This window comes from Balaenoptera borealis (assembly GCF_965194805.1).
Source record: "Balaenoptera borealis genome assembly, chromosome: 11".
NCBI classification, from domain to species: domain Eukaryota; kingdom Metazoa; phylum Chordata; class Mammalia; order Artiodactyla; family Balaenopteridae; genus Balaenoptera; species Balaenoptera borealis.
The window spans coordinates 4,615,753-4,632,427 of NC_138868.1; the positions used below are offsets into that span (position 1 = coordinate 4,615,753).

General features: G+C 44.0%; 1 protein-coding gene across 3 annotated transcripts in view; it reads left to right on the plus strand.

The window, feature by feature from the left end:
* The window catches only part of TESMIN (testis expressed metallothionein like protein), a 48,125-nt gene that overhangs the window by 10,813 nt on the left and 20,637 nt on the right, over positions 1–16,675 (plus strand). For 2 of the 3 annotated variants that reach the window (XM_082342568.1, XM_082342569.1), the window contains exon 4: positions 4,654–4,745. In XM_082342568.1, the coding sequence (XP_082198694.1) occupies positions 4,654–4,745 (92 nt within the window). Of the gene's footprint in view, positions 1–1,715; positions 1,793–4,653; positions 4,746–16,675 lie in introns of all 3 variants that reach the window. The other variant, XM_082342570.1, reaches the window with a different exon arrangement.

A 16,675-nucleotide genomic window follows, 5' to 3' on the forward strand; every position in this document is an offset into this window, starting at 1 on the left:
TAGAAAAACATATCTTTAGAGATTAATTTATGTACATTGTACTGACAATCTCAAATTCTTGGATAGCCGTCCTCTCCTTCTGCTAGTTGCAGAGAGCTTTGTGATCCTACCAAGTGACTACTTGTACCCATGAGTGCTGTGGCTAGAGGTACCTGGGTTGAAACATCAAGCTTTCGCAGATTGGACGGCGGGTTGACTGTTCAGATGTGGTAAAAACTGCATACGTTTTAATGTAAACGTTTTCACATAGTCAGTGAGAACTGCCACTCTGCTTTAATCACCATTAGTTCTGAAATGACTATATCAAACGCTGATTTATCTGCCATTCATTTACTCAGAAACTTCTTTAAACTGGTGCGATAGTAATAAATGATCTATAAGTACTTGATTACCATCAAATGACTTAGGAATGATTAAAGAAAGGCCAAATGACACAGTTTTAGGATTGTGTTTACAAGGGTTAGACACTGATACTTGAAAACTGGGCACCCATGTGCGCTGTATACATAATCGTGTTTCTCTAAAGCTTGGCCTAACCAGAGCCTCTCATTATCAGACGATTCACGGACCTTGTCAATAATTTAAATCAGTATTACATCCAAATGTCATTTCAACGGGTCTTTGGAGCCCAGGGCAAAAAGAAAGAGTGTGACTCCCATTCCATCCTGGTAGTCTCTTTATCCAGGGATAGGACAGGTAACGTGCCTTTAAGACACTTACTTTTCTATGATGCAAAGCGCCGTCAGGAGCACTTTGCTGCACACCAGCCATGGCTTTTCCGGCTCCGCTCCCTGTGGGTCAGAGCTGCATCTGCTGCTCTACAGGCAGAGAAGGGTTCTTTCCTAATTCCCTTCCTTCTGGAACACGACAAAATCCTAATGCCTTTAGATCACCCACAGAAGGAAGATTTTCGTAATGCTCTCCAAGTCTATTTCCTTGTCATGTCATCATAACCGCCCCCCCAGCCCAGTCTCCTTTGTTTTGCTGTGTACACATGAAATATCACCATAAAATAAATGCATTCTGTTACCGAAGTCTCAAGGTAACATCACTCAAAGGATGCACAGGCCTGGAGCAGGAGATGTATTCGGCTGGTGGGCAATCAGGAGACGAAGACACATTTCTCCGGCCGCTTTGACTCAAACATAGAGTTTCACAGGGACCTTAGCGTCTCAGGGATGTTTTTCACGGCACCCTGAGGCTAAAGAAATACCTATCGGTTCCAGTCTTAAGTAGTTTGGTCCCAGTAGCCTAATAAGTATTTACATCCTGATTAGTTAGTAACCATTTGAAGAAGAGTGGAGGTAAATTGAAAGTAGTTCATGTGGCATCCTGCAGACGGTGCTGCGCTCTCCCTGAAAATGTGACACATCTAGTGCGTCCCTGGAGAGTTTGGGGCAACACAGGAGGGCACCTTAGCGCACAGTTTGGGAACCTGGGCACTGACAACATTTTTAGCATAACTATCCCTGGAGGCTCGAGTGAAGGAGCATTATGACAAAGAAAAAGGGTGTAATAAGTAAAAACAACACAAAAAAACCCAAAAACATTGACCAGAAAGGTTTTATAGAAAACATAAATAGGATCTAGATAAGTGTCAATGACTTTGCACATGTTAAACTCAGGATACATGATCATTTTTGTACTTTCTTCCATGTGCAAGTGGAAGAGGAACAATATATGCTATCAATTAATTGTAATTGTCTTCCTTACAGATGTCCCTAAACCTATGACTACTTTAGTAGGAAGATTTTTGCCAGTACCAGCAAATTTAAATCTCATTACACAACAAGTGAGTCATTGCTTTAATAAAAAAATACAATAGGGCATTATTGTCTCTTGAAATATCGATGGTCGAAGTTTTTATTACTCGGAAAATATAATTTATCCTCCGTTTTACAATCAGCAGTGAAACCAAGTATTCAATACCTTCACTACTGGGTCAGACACTGGGAGTAGTGGAGTGAGTCTGAGACCCCATTCTCTGCCAGCCCTGTGAGACTGCCCGGCCATTTCCTACAGCCTCTGAACCCTGGTTCTGCCTAATTTGGTGAACGTGTCCTTTGCGGTCCTGTCACCCATTAGCATACACCACCCACATGGTCTAGAATATCTCTCACCTTCCTCAGTGTTAGGGAAATGCTCTTTAAAAGTTTAAAATGCTTTTATGATTGCACCATAATATGCATAGATTAAATATAATTATAAGAAAAATGTGCTCTTTTCCTTAAGTCTTGTTTTTTTTTAAATTTTTCAGTTTTGAAAGTCTAGGGTTGTATTTTTTTAAATTAATTAATGTATTTATTGTTTATTTTGGCTGCATTGGGTCTTTGTTGCTGCACGCGGGCTTTCTCTAGTTGCGGCGAGCAGGGGCTACTCTTCGCTGCGGTGTGTGTGCTTCTCGTTGCGGTGGCTCATTGCGCAGAGGTGGCATTTAAAGCCACGAGACTAGAGGAGATCTCTGAGGCAGTGGGTATAAATAGAGTGAAATATTTGCTGAGTGAGTAAATAAAAACTTCTCAAATGCTCCATTATCCAGGAGGGGCGAGGAGTTAATCAGGGCCGGAGATGAGTGTCAGCCTGATGCTGTGAGCGCCTGATGCAAGTCTCTGTTGATGCTGCACGTAGGCCTCTACCTCCTGGCCTCCTCCACACCACCGGCCTTGTTTTGTTAATGGTTTCAGCCCCAGTCAGCAAGGCACACGCTGGACTTGCTTTTCTACCGCTGAGCTCGTGCACTGAAAGGCCCCTTTGGACCATAGTCTCCCTCTTTCTGCTCCTCCCCTCTTTTTCTTGTCTGTGTTTAGACCGACCTCATTTTGGCTCCCCCTGACCTCTTATCCAGTGTGGGCCTTGGGGTAATTATTTTAGCAACGCATTTGCTGCAACCCTAGAACCCCTGGCTTCCTTGCCAAACCCCAATTCTGTATATTCTTCAGCGCTTTGCTACTCAAAGTGCGTGCGGTGTGTGGGCCAGGAGCATGGGCATCACCAGGAAGCTTGTTAGAAATGCAGGATCTCGGGCTCCAGCCCAGACTCACTGACACAGAATCTGCATTTTAGCAAGATCCCCAGGTGGCGTGACAGGGAAGCACCCTCTTAGGGTTTATTTCTTCCATCCTAGCAGTTCGACATTGCCGAGGAAAGTCATGGATTCTAGCATAAAGCTGCCCTAGATTTACCACCTATGTAGTACTGAAAAGACATCTCTCTTTCTCTGCTTTACTTTGGGGCAAAATAAGCAAAGGAGAAAAAGAGTAATTGTATCTGGTTTATGCAAAGAATTGTCTCAACCCCGAGAACTGTGAAATCCTTTCTTCAAAAGAATGCAAAACTTTGGACTGCCACCTGGAGACGTTGGCCCAATAATTAGGTGTCTGGGTGACTGCAAAGGAAACAGTTGCAGTAACCTGTGAACACTTCCCTCCAGTAAAGTGAGTGAGAGGAGAGCAGAGCCCCCCAGCTCTCGGCCAGACCCAAGAGGGCGGGTCCTGGGGGTGACTCCTCCGTGGAACTCGGGGTTTGGGGTGGGGGGCGGATTTGTAATGAAGGAGTTGGACCCAGAGTGGTTTCTCAGTATCTTCAGGCCCCAGCAGGGATTATACACAATTTAAAAAGAGGCAGAAGAGAGAGAAGAAGGAAGATGAATAAAATGTGTTTTTCCAAGATGATGCTTTTTCTTTCTTTCTTTTTTTTTGGCCTCACGGCTTGTGGGATCTTAGTTCCCCAACCAGGGACTGAACCCGGGCCCTCGGCAGTGAAAGCACAGAGTCCTAAGCACTGGACCGCCAGGGAATTCCAAGACTATGCTTCTTAAATAAAGCTTATTTTTAAATTTCAAGTTTTCAGGGAGGAAGGGACAAGGATAGGATGTTCAACTGTGATATATACAAATAATCTCAAAACCTAAATTCATTCAACACTTTAAATTTCTTCAAGATTCTGATAAGAAGAAAATTAGGTCAGCGTTGATTTTGCTACCCTTTCCTTTCCCTGTGAGCCATGCTAATGGATAATATAAAGGAAAATGAGAACGGAGAAAGCAAAGGACATGGATAATGCAGAGATTATGACATTGCTTTTGAATTTGTTAAAATTGACTACAAAATTTTTTATGACTAGATGAAAAAGTAATGGTTGCCAATGAGACTTCAGATGTCAAGATCTCTTGTGTTGTACTAAGAATATAATAATAATTAAAGAACATTTTTAGCTTACAGAAATTTGTAGTTGAATTTATTTCACAATTTGTAGTTCATCAAAATGAAAAAGATGCCCGTTGCAATATCGCCGGCCAGCCAACTGACAGCTGTGTGTACTGCTTGCCGGCTTGTGGATGGCCTGGTCCAGAATCCATAGCCCATTTCCGTCTCTGTCCACAGTCAGGGCTTTCTCACCCCAGGGCATCCTGTGGTCAGGTGGGGTGAGATGACTGGGCTGGGCTCCTCCCACTTCTGCTGAAGAGCCTCGGCCGGAACCTGCTCAGGTGTTAGCAGAATCATGGTGGTAATAAGGCCTGGATGAATGTAAAGGGATTGTGATGTAAACCTCCAGAAGAAAAAGAATCATTTTTATCTGTACCTAGGGGCTGATGGGAATAAACTTTCAAAATGTATACTAATTCAAATTATGCTTGCCTTTGACTTTACACAGCTTGATAACGGAGCCTTACCATCCGTAATCAACGGGTCTGCTTTCCCTTTGGGATCAACTCTTCCGGGACCACCAAAAATAACTTTGGCTGGGTAAGGATTAAAAGCAATCAATTGTCACTTACTTTAATGTAAGAGTTTAAGAGGCTCTTGGGTACATTTGTGATTTTTTTGCTGAGTTTTAAAATTAGCTTTACCTGCAAACCTTCATGACTTCTAAAATATGATGTTTATATTCAGCAGTGCACTAAGAGCGTTGCTGCGCGTGTCTGGTTTGTGGTTGCTGGAAAGACTGGTCTGTAGCCTCCATTTGCTTCCACTCTCCGTCCACCATCCGCTGTCAGTGTTTCAGAGGCTTGCTGCCCTTCCTAGCTCTGTCTTGAGTTCACATTGATTTAAGCTTAGCTGCTCTGTTTCTTTTTTGCTGTCATCAATATAAGTAATGGTGTGGCAGTCACTTAATGTCACTAATGTCGATGGCAGTCTTTATGTGCCTTTATGGCCGCCTCTGCCCGCTGCCTTCCCTGTTCGGTCAGTTCACGTTCAATGGCAGGGGCCGAGGCACACGGTCTCCAGGAGGACGTGGCTGCACTTATCTGGGGCCTCGTCTTGCCATTTTAAAGTCATGTCTATAATTGTAACTAATTAAACTAACCAAGCTGGTCGAAACTCTTTGTTGAGTTAACGAGTAACATTCATGTGCTATTAGTAGACGGGGCAGCCCTTTCTGTTCATGGAACCCTTTAGTTGGTGATGGAGATCAGTCTCTTCCTGCCTTCCGAAGTTTGGGGCACGCAGCCTAATGCAGATGTACATCAGAGGACCCGAAAGAAATCAGGGCAGGCAATTCAGGAAACGTAGACTGTAGCCTCTAGAGCCTCCGGGCTCCTGAAGTGTCTGCCATCAGGCACATCTTCACTGAGGCGCTGGTGAGTGTGAGGAGAGTTGTCCGGGGCGGTGTGAGAGGCTTAGGTGGAGTTCTGGAGACTTGCTGGAATTCAGCCAACACTTCACCTCTGCGTCGTCGCTGAAGAGTGTTGGTTGCTCACATGATTTGCTGCTGCTTCGGTCTTAGCTGTTGGTTGTGGAGACGGTTGATGACTCTCACTTAATTTGAGGGACTAAGACTGTAGGAGCCATTCTCCTGGCTCCCCTCTTGGCGCGACGGATCAGCGAGGGTATGGTTGCTGTCGTTGTAATTGGTTCTATAATCACGGCTCCTAATGTTTCTGGACAAAACAACTATGTGGGCAACCTCTAGATTCTGCTGGTATGTAATACCGCCAGCATAGTATTACACCATATACCCAGGACGTTACGATCCTGAAGATACTCTCTTTATCTTTCTTGTAATCTGGGAGCATCTGGCCAACAGTATTGCACCACTGTGTGCTTTAGCATGTCTAGCACATTCAAGGGAATTTGGTGTTTCTAACACTTTAGTTCAAGTGTGTGCTCTCAGAGCGACGGTGCCACTCGAGGTTTCTCTGTGTTGTAGCTGATACACGTTTCCACAGAGGAGCAGTAGTGAGGAAGTTTTCACTGCAGTGTATTTCTCCTTTTTCCCACCCTCCCCCTGCCTTCTTCCCAGTCTCTACTAGGTTTTCTCTAGTGTGAAGGAATTATGCAGGTCATAAAATATTTTTCTATTATAAATGATGTACCAGGAACAACATGAGCTTTGTTTTTGTATTTTTTTGCTGCAAATAATTACTTGATTTGATGTCACGCCACTGAATCAGCCAGATGATTTTTATCTCAACATCCATAGTACTGACGGTGTACTGGAATCTCTACCAATTTATTATTTGTGGTGAGGGAGCTGTCAGAAAACTGTTTGCTGGCTGTTTCATTCTGTATGAGTTCCCAACCACAACTAATTTGCTAGACCTCTTTACCTCTTTAGATGTTTTGTTAGGCTTTTTTTTTTTTTTTAACTTCCACAAGATAAGAGGGTCAAGCTAGGTCTGAAGACATCAGAAAGGAAATTCTGTCAGCCCAATACGGTTTAAACGTTCTAAAATAGTAGATGACATAGAAGCAGGCCAGCTTGGACCTTACGGCCAGCAGTCCATATGGGTGAATTCACCCAATTGGCATTCTTTAGAGATAGGTGGTGAACTGGCTAACTTATTAACTACCTTATCATATGAATAAAAATTCACGTCCTGTCACTCTGCATAGCCTTAACAATCTGATTATCAGTCAGGCGTTAATGTGGATTTTGTTACATCATTGATGCCTTTATTTTTGGTGACATAATGAACATTATAATATTCAAGAGTCCGCTTCTCTGGAAATTTTTTCTTAAAGATGAGGTCATATCTCACCTGTGGTACAGTTTATTTATAATGCTTTTCTGAGGCAGAGTTGTCCAGATCTCTTCTAACCCTTTACTTTTCAGATTGGCAAAAAGAGTAGTCAAACATTATTAGAGCCATGGAAGTGTTTTCCCAGTTTAGTCCATTACAATGAACTTGTCCCTTTACTGTCCCCTCAGGCGCTCTGTGCTCATCCCTGATGTGGTGTCTTTGCTCTTGCTGTTATTTCAACTGAAACATCCTTTTGTTGAATAACAAAAAACTTCACACCCTTGAAAGTCAATGTCAAGTTCTACTTCTTTCAGAAGTAGTTTGTTTTGTTTTTACATCTCTATTAAACTGCCCCTGAATCTTATGTCGTTTGCAGTCAGTATCATATAATTTGATAGTTGATTATATAATATCTTCTGTTCTCTAATTTTTCAATTGTATATATCATCTCATGTCCCAAATTATTTGGTGGATTCCTCTAGAACAGGCACTGTAAATTTTAAAAAATATATATTTTTTGGTGTTCCCCTGAAGCTTTTACGACAGTCCTGGCCACATGGTGATCTCTTAGTCAGTGCCTGTTGGCATCTTCCTGACACTGCAGATACTCAGTGAATTGTCCTCTCTGCTTCCACAATTGTGGCAGGTCACCACTGCAGTGTCTCCATGGACCCCCACCTCATTTCTAAAGGGAAGAGTTTTGGTTCCTCTGGACAGGTAGTCAGGCCACCTCGTGCCCCATTTTAGAGGCAGGGCTGAGGGCAAGAGCAGTGAAGTCTGTGCGCATGTCCCCTTCCCCTGAACAGCTCACGTGTGATCCAGGGTGGGTGGGCCAGGAGCAGTATAGCCAGATCTGCCACCTCCAGGCACCCATGGGAATAGAAGGCTGCAACTCTCCTCTCTATAAAGGAGAAAACTAGACTAGACGAAGAATAAATTAATATAGCATTCAGTGACATAGTATGGGGACATTATTTTAAAAACGACAGACAGCTCCAGAAGAAGTAACACTTAGCAGCTCACCCAGGAGTCAGTTACCATTTGCTGTTTCAAATGAGGGAGGACGGGGTCACGAAACAGAAGCAGAGCCGGTGAGAAGAGTGGCGGAGCCCTGATGAGCGAAGCAGCCAGAGCAGAGGGGAGGGTGGGCTGAGCTGAGGTTAGACTGACCTCAGCCCCGGCTGGAGACGGTTGTGTTTGTGAGGGCACGGAGCACAGGCTGAGGGTAGTTCCCGTGCTCTGTGGGGTGACAGGGGACTGTCAGCAAGCCCTGTGTGTGCCAAGTACTGTAGCAGCTCCTGTAGGAAACCTGAGACCAGGATGTGTCCCTGCCCGGAAGCAGCCAGTGGTTGCAGAGGCGAAGCCTGCACACGCGGTCTCGGGGAGCAGGGGGCCGAACTCGAGGGAGGCAGGGAGAGCCCCAGTCACAGCCGGGGTTTCGGCACGTGTGCTCCTCCTCGTCGCCAGGATCTACCCACCGTCTCACGCGGCCAACATCCCGAGTTCCCTCAGGGAGCAGCATTTCTAAGCAGCGCTTGGGAGCTTGTCCCGATTTCCTAACCCGCAGCCGCCTCTCGGGCTTAGCAGCATCCAGCGCACGTCCATCTCTCCTCCTCCTTTGCCCCTGGAGGTGGCGTCTAGGCTAATCCCCAAGGGAACGGTGAGGAGGGAGGTCCCAATGCCCACGTGATACGTTCAAAACACGCTTTGATACAGGTGGTGATACTGGTTGGACAGCTCTAGCAATGCGAACAGTCACTTACCTGTTAGTCTTTAATTCACACTTTTCATTAGTGTCCTGATTTTGGAAAATACAGAAAATAAAAATAAAAAGAGCTATTTGGTGTGGGGAGCCACACACAGTAGAGGTTTAAACAGATCAGTGGAAGAAACTCGGGGAAGGCTTCTTGGGGAGCAGACAGCGATAGGGTCCCTGGACGTGCAGCTGGACCTGGCCAGGCTCGCTCCCCCACGTGTGAATGTGCGTGCCACGCCCCCTCATGATCAGGCACCGATAAATAACACCTATAACTCTCTGGTGTTGAGATTTTCAGTATTCGTTCAAAAACACCAGATGCTTAGCTAAGTCTCTTTTTAAAGAGTAACGATCTGAATACATTTTCTTTTTTAATCTTTATAGAGTAACTGTTAGTTCATGGGACACAAAGTCTAAAAAGCCATGTAACTGTACCAAATCCCAGTGTCTGAAATTGTAAGTAATCACAAATCCTTCATTATTAAATAGAAATAAGGTCGTTTAGAAGTCAGTAAGTGGAGCAGAGTCCAGACAGACCTGAACGGCTAGTAGCGTATAGGTTACAGTTAAGACTCAACAGCTGCGTCCTGACGCTCCTCGTAAACCAGAGCAACAAGAAGCCACACTTTCCGCATAAACCTGGTTGGGATCTTTTGGTGTTATCTTGACCAACTAACCCAGGAAAGGACCTCAAGTGGTGTGATTTTCTTGGATTTTGGTTTACATTGTCTAGTCCCCCAGACAAGTGCTAAACACTGCATCCTTGTTGAGCATTAACTGTAACATTTCCACCTCCTAGTTTTTAAAAGTTTGATGAATTGGTTTACTCTATATTGAATTCTTCTTAGAAAAATTCTCCCCCAGGGATTCCAGCTCCCGGGAGGCTCGGTCAGCGGGGTGGTAGGGCAGGTTGTGAAGCAGAATCACGGGCCGGGGTGGATGGTGTGGCTGAAATAGGAAGCGGACCGTCCACCCCGACTGACGGCACCGTGCGCTCGAGCTCCCGTCCCCACCCTGTCACGCGGAGACTCTCACTGGAGTGGTCTGCCCGCTCTCAGCCTCTGCTCTAGCTGCTGCTTTCTGCCCTGAGTGCCTGCCTAGCTTTGTTACGTGATGGAACGGGAGATGCCGCCTCGCCCGATGTCTAACAACCCTAACCACCATCTCCACGTGATTCTTCCATTGCAGAGCTTCTGCTGAAGTCACTGAGAGCTCCAGTGATGGGACAGTGATATGGGGGTGCAGACGTGGGTAAAAATCCAGAAGTCTGTGAAACTTGGTTCACAAAACAAAACGGAAAAAAAATCTGATTTTTTAAAGTTAATGTTGAAATCTAGGGTTGACTGTATGTGAATACTGAGTTGTCATTGGTTTAGTCTGTGAATGCGAGGCCTATACCTGTCCGAACGCTGGAAACGCCACGAGACCACTGATCAGGAGCTCTAAAAATGCAGCTGGGTGAGGAGGAAGGAGAACAGAGGGCAAAGCCCGGACCACGTGACACTGTCAAGCCGGAGCGGCCGGCCCGGATGGAACTTCTGATGTGGTGGAGGACGAGGCGGTGGAGCCTAGAGTGGACAGAGCCGGGCGTGGGCGCGGCTTCCTGTGGACAGGGGCTGCCGAGCTGCTGGCTGGGTTGGCGACTGGGGAGCCCGCGAATAACCCATGAAGCCTAGAGCGAGGTGCAGACTATGACCGGGGACAGAATGAGGTAGCTCTTAAGGATGTGGAGGTAAGATGAGTCTCCAGGAAGGGTTTAACTTATTGATTACCTCATAATGGAAAAGCCCAAGAAAGAGCCTCCTGCCTAGAGGCAGCTTTCCAGATTAATCGGTGACTGACACACTAAAGAAAGAGTTTATCATCACAAGGGGGCTTGGTCGGCACTGGAACAAAGGAAAAGGAGGCTCCGAGCGCGTTTCCAGTGCTGTCCAGGGAAGGGAGGCACTGTCGCTGGGGGCCGCGGGCGCGGCCTTCTCCAGAGAAGTGCTGTGTGCTGTGTGCCGGGGGCTGGCACCCTCCCGTTGTGCCCCGCGACTCTGCACCTCTAACTGTCACCACCCTCAGCGCCAGCCGTTTAGCTTCCTCAGTAGCTCCATCCCGAGAAGCAGGGGGCCCTGGGTAGAGGCTGCGAACGTTATGGGCACCAGAGGGAATGTTATTTCCACCATAAATTAACACACAGCATTCTGCGCAGCGCGTCGCGGTTTGGTTGGTATCAGTCTGTCACTGAGAAACCAATTATCTCTGGAAATACTGCTTTTGGAAAGGCCAAGGAATGGGCAAATGTACCCCCGCGGAGCTTCTTGGAGAGACCCGTGAACTGGTGCTGGCGGCAACACCACTCTGTCTCTCAGTGTGCCACAGGCACGCTCGCACTGGAGCAAGTCAGGCGTGCGTTCACCGTTGCCTGCTTCACTAGCAAGCGTGGCATCACCACCGGCTTCCTTTAGCTTTTTACTCCCCGCAGCTAAGCCACGTTCAAGGCAATGGAATCTAATTTTCTTGGAGTGCACTTGTCCTACTTTATTTGGGAGTCTCTCCTGGATAAAGATTAAGAGTGGTTCTACTAATTGGCCATTAATAAAGAGAAAACCACATTACTGTATTTTTTAAAAATCAAAATGATACATACACATGGGTAAAAATCAGTGACTATATCTGATTATGATGGGAAGTCCCAGTACCCTGCTCCACCTCGCCCCACTATCTGGACTCCTCCCTAGAAGCTACCATTTTAGTGACTTCTGTTTTCAGGCTTTCTGAAGTTTGCTCCCATGTCTGGAAAGGTTATCTATTGCCTTCTTGCTGTGGGAGAGGAGGGGCCCACTCTGCACTCATCCCCCTTTGCTAGAGCCGCCCTTTGTAGTGCCTTTGCTGATTACCCTCAAAACTTGAAATCATGTGCTCCAACCTTTTGTTGTTATTGTTCCATTAGCCATAAAAAGCTGAGAATTATTTTTAAATGATAAAGTTAATCTGTATAATTAAAATGGTGTTGATGTAAACTTAATTAAAAGGTAGATAAATGTTTTGTGATTATTTTATTGAAAATTTATCGATTATTAAAAATTGATTTTAAGATTTTATAAGTAGTTCATGTCTACCTTTCCATCACTGTGGGAAATGATTTTCTTAATAATTTTTATGCATTTTAAACATTGATTTACTGCATCATGATTAGGTTATTAAAACACTGATTGTAACCCACTTTTGTATCAGGATGTTTTTTGATACAGGCAGTGACATCAGTGTTAAATTCTGAACCTTTGGACAATAATTCCATAGAGTGAGAAGGAACCCTCTGCAGTGGAGTGGAGAAAGGGCTCTTCTCTTTCACGAGCACGCTGAAGGAAGGAATTGGCTTTATGTTATGAGTATGGGGTTTTTCCATGGCAGTTTTAATTAGCCCTTTCATGTATCGACTTTAAACAAATCCAAACTCAATTTTTTAAGCATCTTCCATTCCAACTCAATTTTTGCTGAGATACTGGGTGGGACTTGTTGGGAGCAGTTATACTATCTAATTTTTCACCCTAATCAAATCTAAATCAAGATTTTAATCATAGATTGGGTAGTCTCCAATATTCCTTCTTCAAATGGCCTTTTGCCTCTGGTTAATTGGATTAATTAATTAACTAGAATTAATTAACCAGAATTCTGTGGAGTAGAAGGTCAAATCTGGATGGTCATTTTTTATAGTCTCTTGTTCCTTACTTATACTTTTGATCCCTTCTTTTATATTTTAGAATAATAAATACTTAATTTATATTCTATAGCTTATAATTCTAATATTAAAGTCTCTGCTTATCTGATTCTGGTGTTTGTTTCTTCTCTAGATCTTTCACTCATTATGGCTTGTTACCTCATGTATTTTGTGATTTTCTCTCTGTGTGTGTGTGTGTGTGTGTGTGTGTGTGCGTGCACGCGCGTGAGAGAGAGAGGATTATAATCATTGAAACTTTATATGTGGGAATTCTTTGAGGTTGGCTTGAGAGTGCATTTCTTCAGAGAAAGTTTGAGTTTGTTTCTACTTGGGGCTTGGTGGCCCATTCAATTAGGACAACCTAAAATTTTTGGCTAAGATTTTTTTTTTTTTAGGCCACACAGTTAATATGAATTCAGGTCTCAAACCCAAGTGAGCCCCCTCCTCTCAAGCCAATGCCCACATGCATTTTTCTTGCCCTTTCTTTTGCAGGGCATTTTTCCTAGTTCATTCTTCCACTGGGTACAGACCTTCTACTGTTCCAGCTTTATTTGTAGATCTTGGAGCTGATCCCATGCCTTGAGCATTAATGTATGTAAATATATTAATATATATGTAAACACATGTGTTAGTGTATAAAGCACTTAGAGCAATGCCTGGCATATTGTAAATGTTCTGTTTGCCATTATTATGGTTGTTGTCGTCCCCCCCTCTTCCTCCCTGTAACAGTTAAGACCAAAGCCTTTGGTTGTTGGGATCAGCAGAGCCCTAACATAGCTACAGGCTTCAGCTTTAGCTTACCCCACTGAGTTTTTGCTTCTCTTTCATTTTTTGGTCTCTGAGGCATTTCTTTAATTGTTTTTACCAGCTCAAATATGCATCTAAAACATTTCAAATATTTATTCCAATGTTTTAAAGTGTTCCTAGCTGGGGATTTGTCAGATGCCAATGAATGAAGAATGAGTTTCGAATATATATCATCTCAAATCTTTTCAAACACTACAGCTAAAATTCTAGGATACAATGTGCTTGTGAGAAGTGACTGTACCACGGGGTATCGGGTATCGCAGGTATTCTCTTGACAGTATTATCACCTTCTCGTTAAGTGACAGAGTAAGATTACCCACAGAGTGCTGGAATGTTGCCAGGCTGCCAGCACTGAAACAGTCTGTACCTCAAGGACAGCATCTTTAATAGATGGTGCTCACTTGGTATTTCACAGCCTAGAGAGGGGCCACCAAACCTCACGTGATGGCTGTAGATGTGGTTTCCTGGGCAATGGTGAGAGTAGACTGAAGAAGGGGGACAATACAAATACCTTGTACGAGAATACCTAGACTGCAGATGGCACCGGTGACAAAGCGTGAACTCACAGGAATGAGGCATGCCCTGAAAGACCACCATCCACTCTCATTCATCAACCTGCAGGCAGTCAGATTTTCTTCCACTGAAGACTTGGAACCCTTACCTCTGTCTTGACTGACACACCAAGCAGGGGAGCCTGAGGTGATGCTTTTCCAGCTCTCTTCTTGTGGCTGCCACTCTCGCTGTTACCAACGGGAGCAGACCAGTCTGAGCCTACTAGGAGAGGAAAGCAATTTTGCATGGAGGGGAAGCCCACATTAGTAGAAGGGAGTGGAAGTTTGGCTGGGGGCCAAGATGTATATCCCGGCCCTAGACATGGGTTTTCGACCCTGTCTGACCCTCATTCTAACCCCAAGAGAGAGCACGACCGTAAGTCTTATAACAAGGAGGACTGTGTCTTGTTTACGACTGTATCTCCAGTGTCTAGCAAGAGGTCGATGTCTATTGGGCCCTCAATACGTATGGCTGAAGGTGAGCAGTGACTTTTGATGAACAGAAGTTTTAAATTTAATGTAGTCAAAATTATCACGTGTCTTTATTATTTTTTTACATGTCTTTATTATTATTGCCTTTTTATGCCCTGTTTAAGAAATCTGTCCATATCCCAAGGTTACACAGATGTGCCATTAGACTATTTCTAAAAGTTTTAAAGGTTTGCTTTTTGTCATTGAGGCCTTAATGCACCTGTAATTGATTTTTCTGAGTGGCATTAGGTAGGAATCTAATTATTTTTTTCCATGTGTACAATTAATTTTCTGGCACCATTTATTGCAAAACCGTAATATGGTCCCCCATGATCTGCAATGTGTTCCCTGTCAGCTGTCAAGGTTTGAAGTACACATGTGGGTCTGGTTCTGGGTTCTTAATCCTGCTCTTTGCATGGATCCCGCTTCTTAGTTGTAATGATTCATCTGTGAATTTCCTTCACCTTTGTATTTAAACAGTCATCTTGCCTGCAAAGAAGGTCCATGGTATCTTTCTTATCTCATCCTTTTCCTTGCCTTATTGTCTTAGCTGGGACCTCAGCGCAGTGAGGAAGGGAAGTGCTGGTGCTGGCATCGCCTTGCTCCTGATTTTAATAGAAACACTTCTAAAATTCCCTTACCCTGCCCGAAATAAGATATTTGCTGTAGGTTTTTGAGAGATGCTCTGTAGTAGGTAGAAGACATGCTTAGACACTATTTCAAAGACTCTAAATGGCAACCATTTCAGGGCTCTGAGGCAGCTGATCAGTATCAGTGTCTCCACCTCCTTTATCAGCTGCTCTGCCATCCTCAGGTGAGTGGTTCGGTTCTGTGGGCTAAGAAGGCTGCCCCAGCTGCCACCCTCACATTTGCATTCCACCCACTGGGGAAGAAAAAGAGGAGGGCGAAGGCACACTCCTTACCTTCCAAGGCATAACCAGAAACTGCCACAGTCACTTCCACTCATATCCCTTTGGCCAGAACCTAGTCATGTGGTTAGACCATACTGGGTAGGAAGCTGGGAAGCGGAGTGGAAATTGAGCGGAGTTGACCACATGCTCAACCAGAGTTGCTGTCAAGGGGCAGAGTAAGGGGAGGGTGGGTCCTTCTCTGCCGCAGGCCCACTTCGAGCTAAGGAAGTGTCCTTCTATGCCTGGTTTCCTAAGAGGTTTTCTTTTTAAATTCTTATTATAAATGAGTGGTGATTTTATCAAAGCCTTTTTGCCTGCATTCATTGAAATGATCAGTTTGTTTTCCTCTTTTAATCTTACAGTTTGATCTATTACAACATTTTCTAATGGTCATCCACCCTTGTAGACCAGGGATTAAACCCAATTTGATCATGATGTACTGATTTTATCTTTTGTATGTACCGCAAGATTTGGTTTTCAATATATTTTTTTTAAGCAAATGGCTGTATTTTTTCTTTTTTTTTCTTTTTTTTAAAAATTAATTAATTAATTTATTTTTGGCTGTGTTGGGTCTTCGTTTCTGTGCGAGGGCTTCCTCTAGCTGTGGCGAGCGGGGGCCACTCTTCATCGCGGTGCGCGGGCCTCTCACTGTCGCGGCCTCTCTTGTTGCGGAGCACAGGCTCCAGACGCGCAGGCTCAGTAGTTGTGGCTCACGGGCCTAGTTGCTCCGCGGCATGTGGGATCTTCCCAGACCAGGGCTCGAACCCGTGTCCCCTGCATTGGCAGGCAGATTCTCAACCACTGTGCCACCAGGGAAGCCCCCTTATGACTTAATGTTTGATCGATTTTTAAAATATTCTATATTAACTTAAAAATGTATATTCTCTATTTGTTAGATACATTTACTATCCATTAGGTCCAGTTTGTTAATTTTGTTTTTTAAATCTGCTAAATGCTTATTAAATTTTGTGTGATTTATCTGTTTTTGATAAAAGTGCATTAAGACCTCTCGCTATGATTATGAATTTGCTTATTTTTCCCTTATAATTCCATTTTGGTTTGTATATTTTGAGTCTATAGTGAAGGGTTATACAAATTCATGATTGTTATATCTTTTTTGTGAATTATTCCATCAACTGTTAAATATATCTCTGTAACCTATTGCTTTTTGCTTTATATTCGTTTTTTTTTTTGGTTTCATATTAATGTTGCTATGCCACATATTCTTTGGTTAGTATTAGCAGGTTGTGCTCATAACATCCCTTTATGTTCATACTTTCTGTGTGGTAGTTATGTTTTAGGTGTGTCTCCTGTAATCTAAATATAGTTGGCTTGTTAAAAAGCAAATCTAATAATCCATGTTTTAATAGACTTTTAAAATCCATTTGCATTCTTTGTCTCATTATTGATATACATGGAATTATTTGTACCACCTTTTTATGAAGGCGTTTTTTTTTAACATCTTTATTGGAGTGTAAATGCTTTACAATGGTGTGTTAGTTTCTGCTT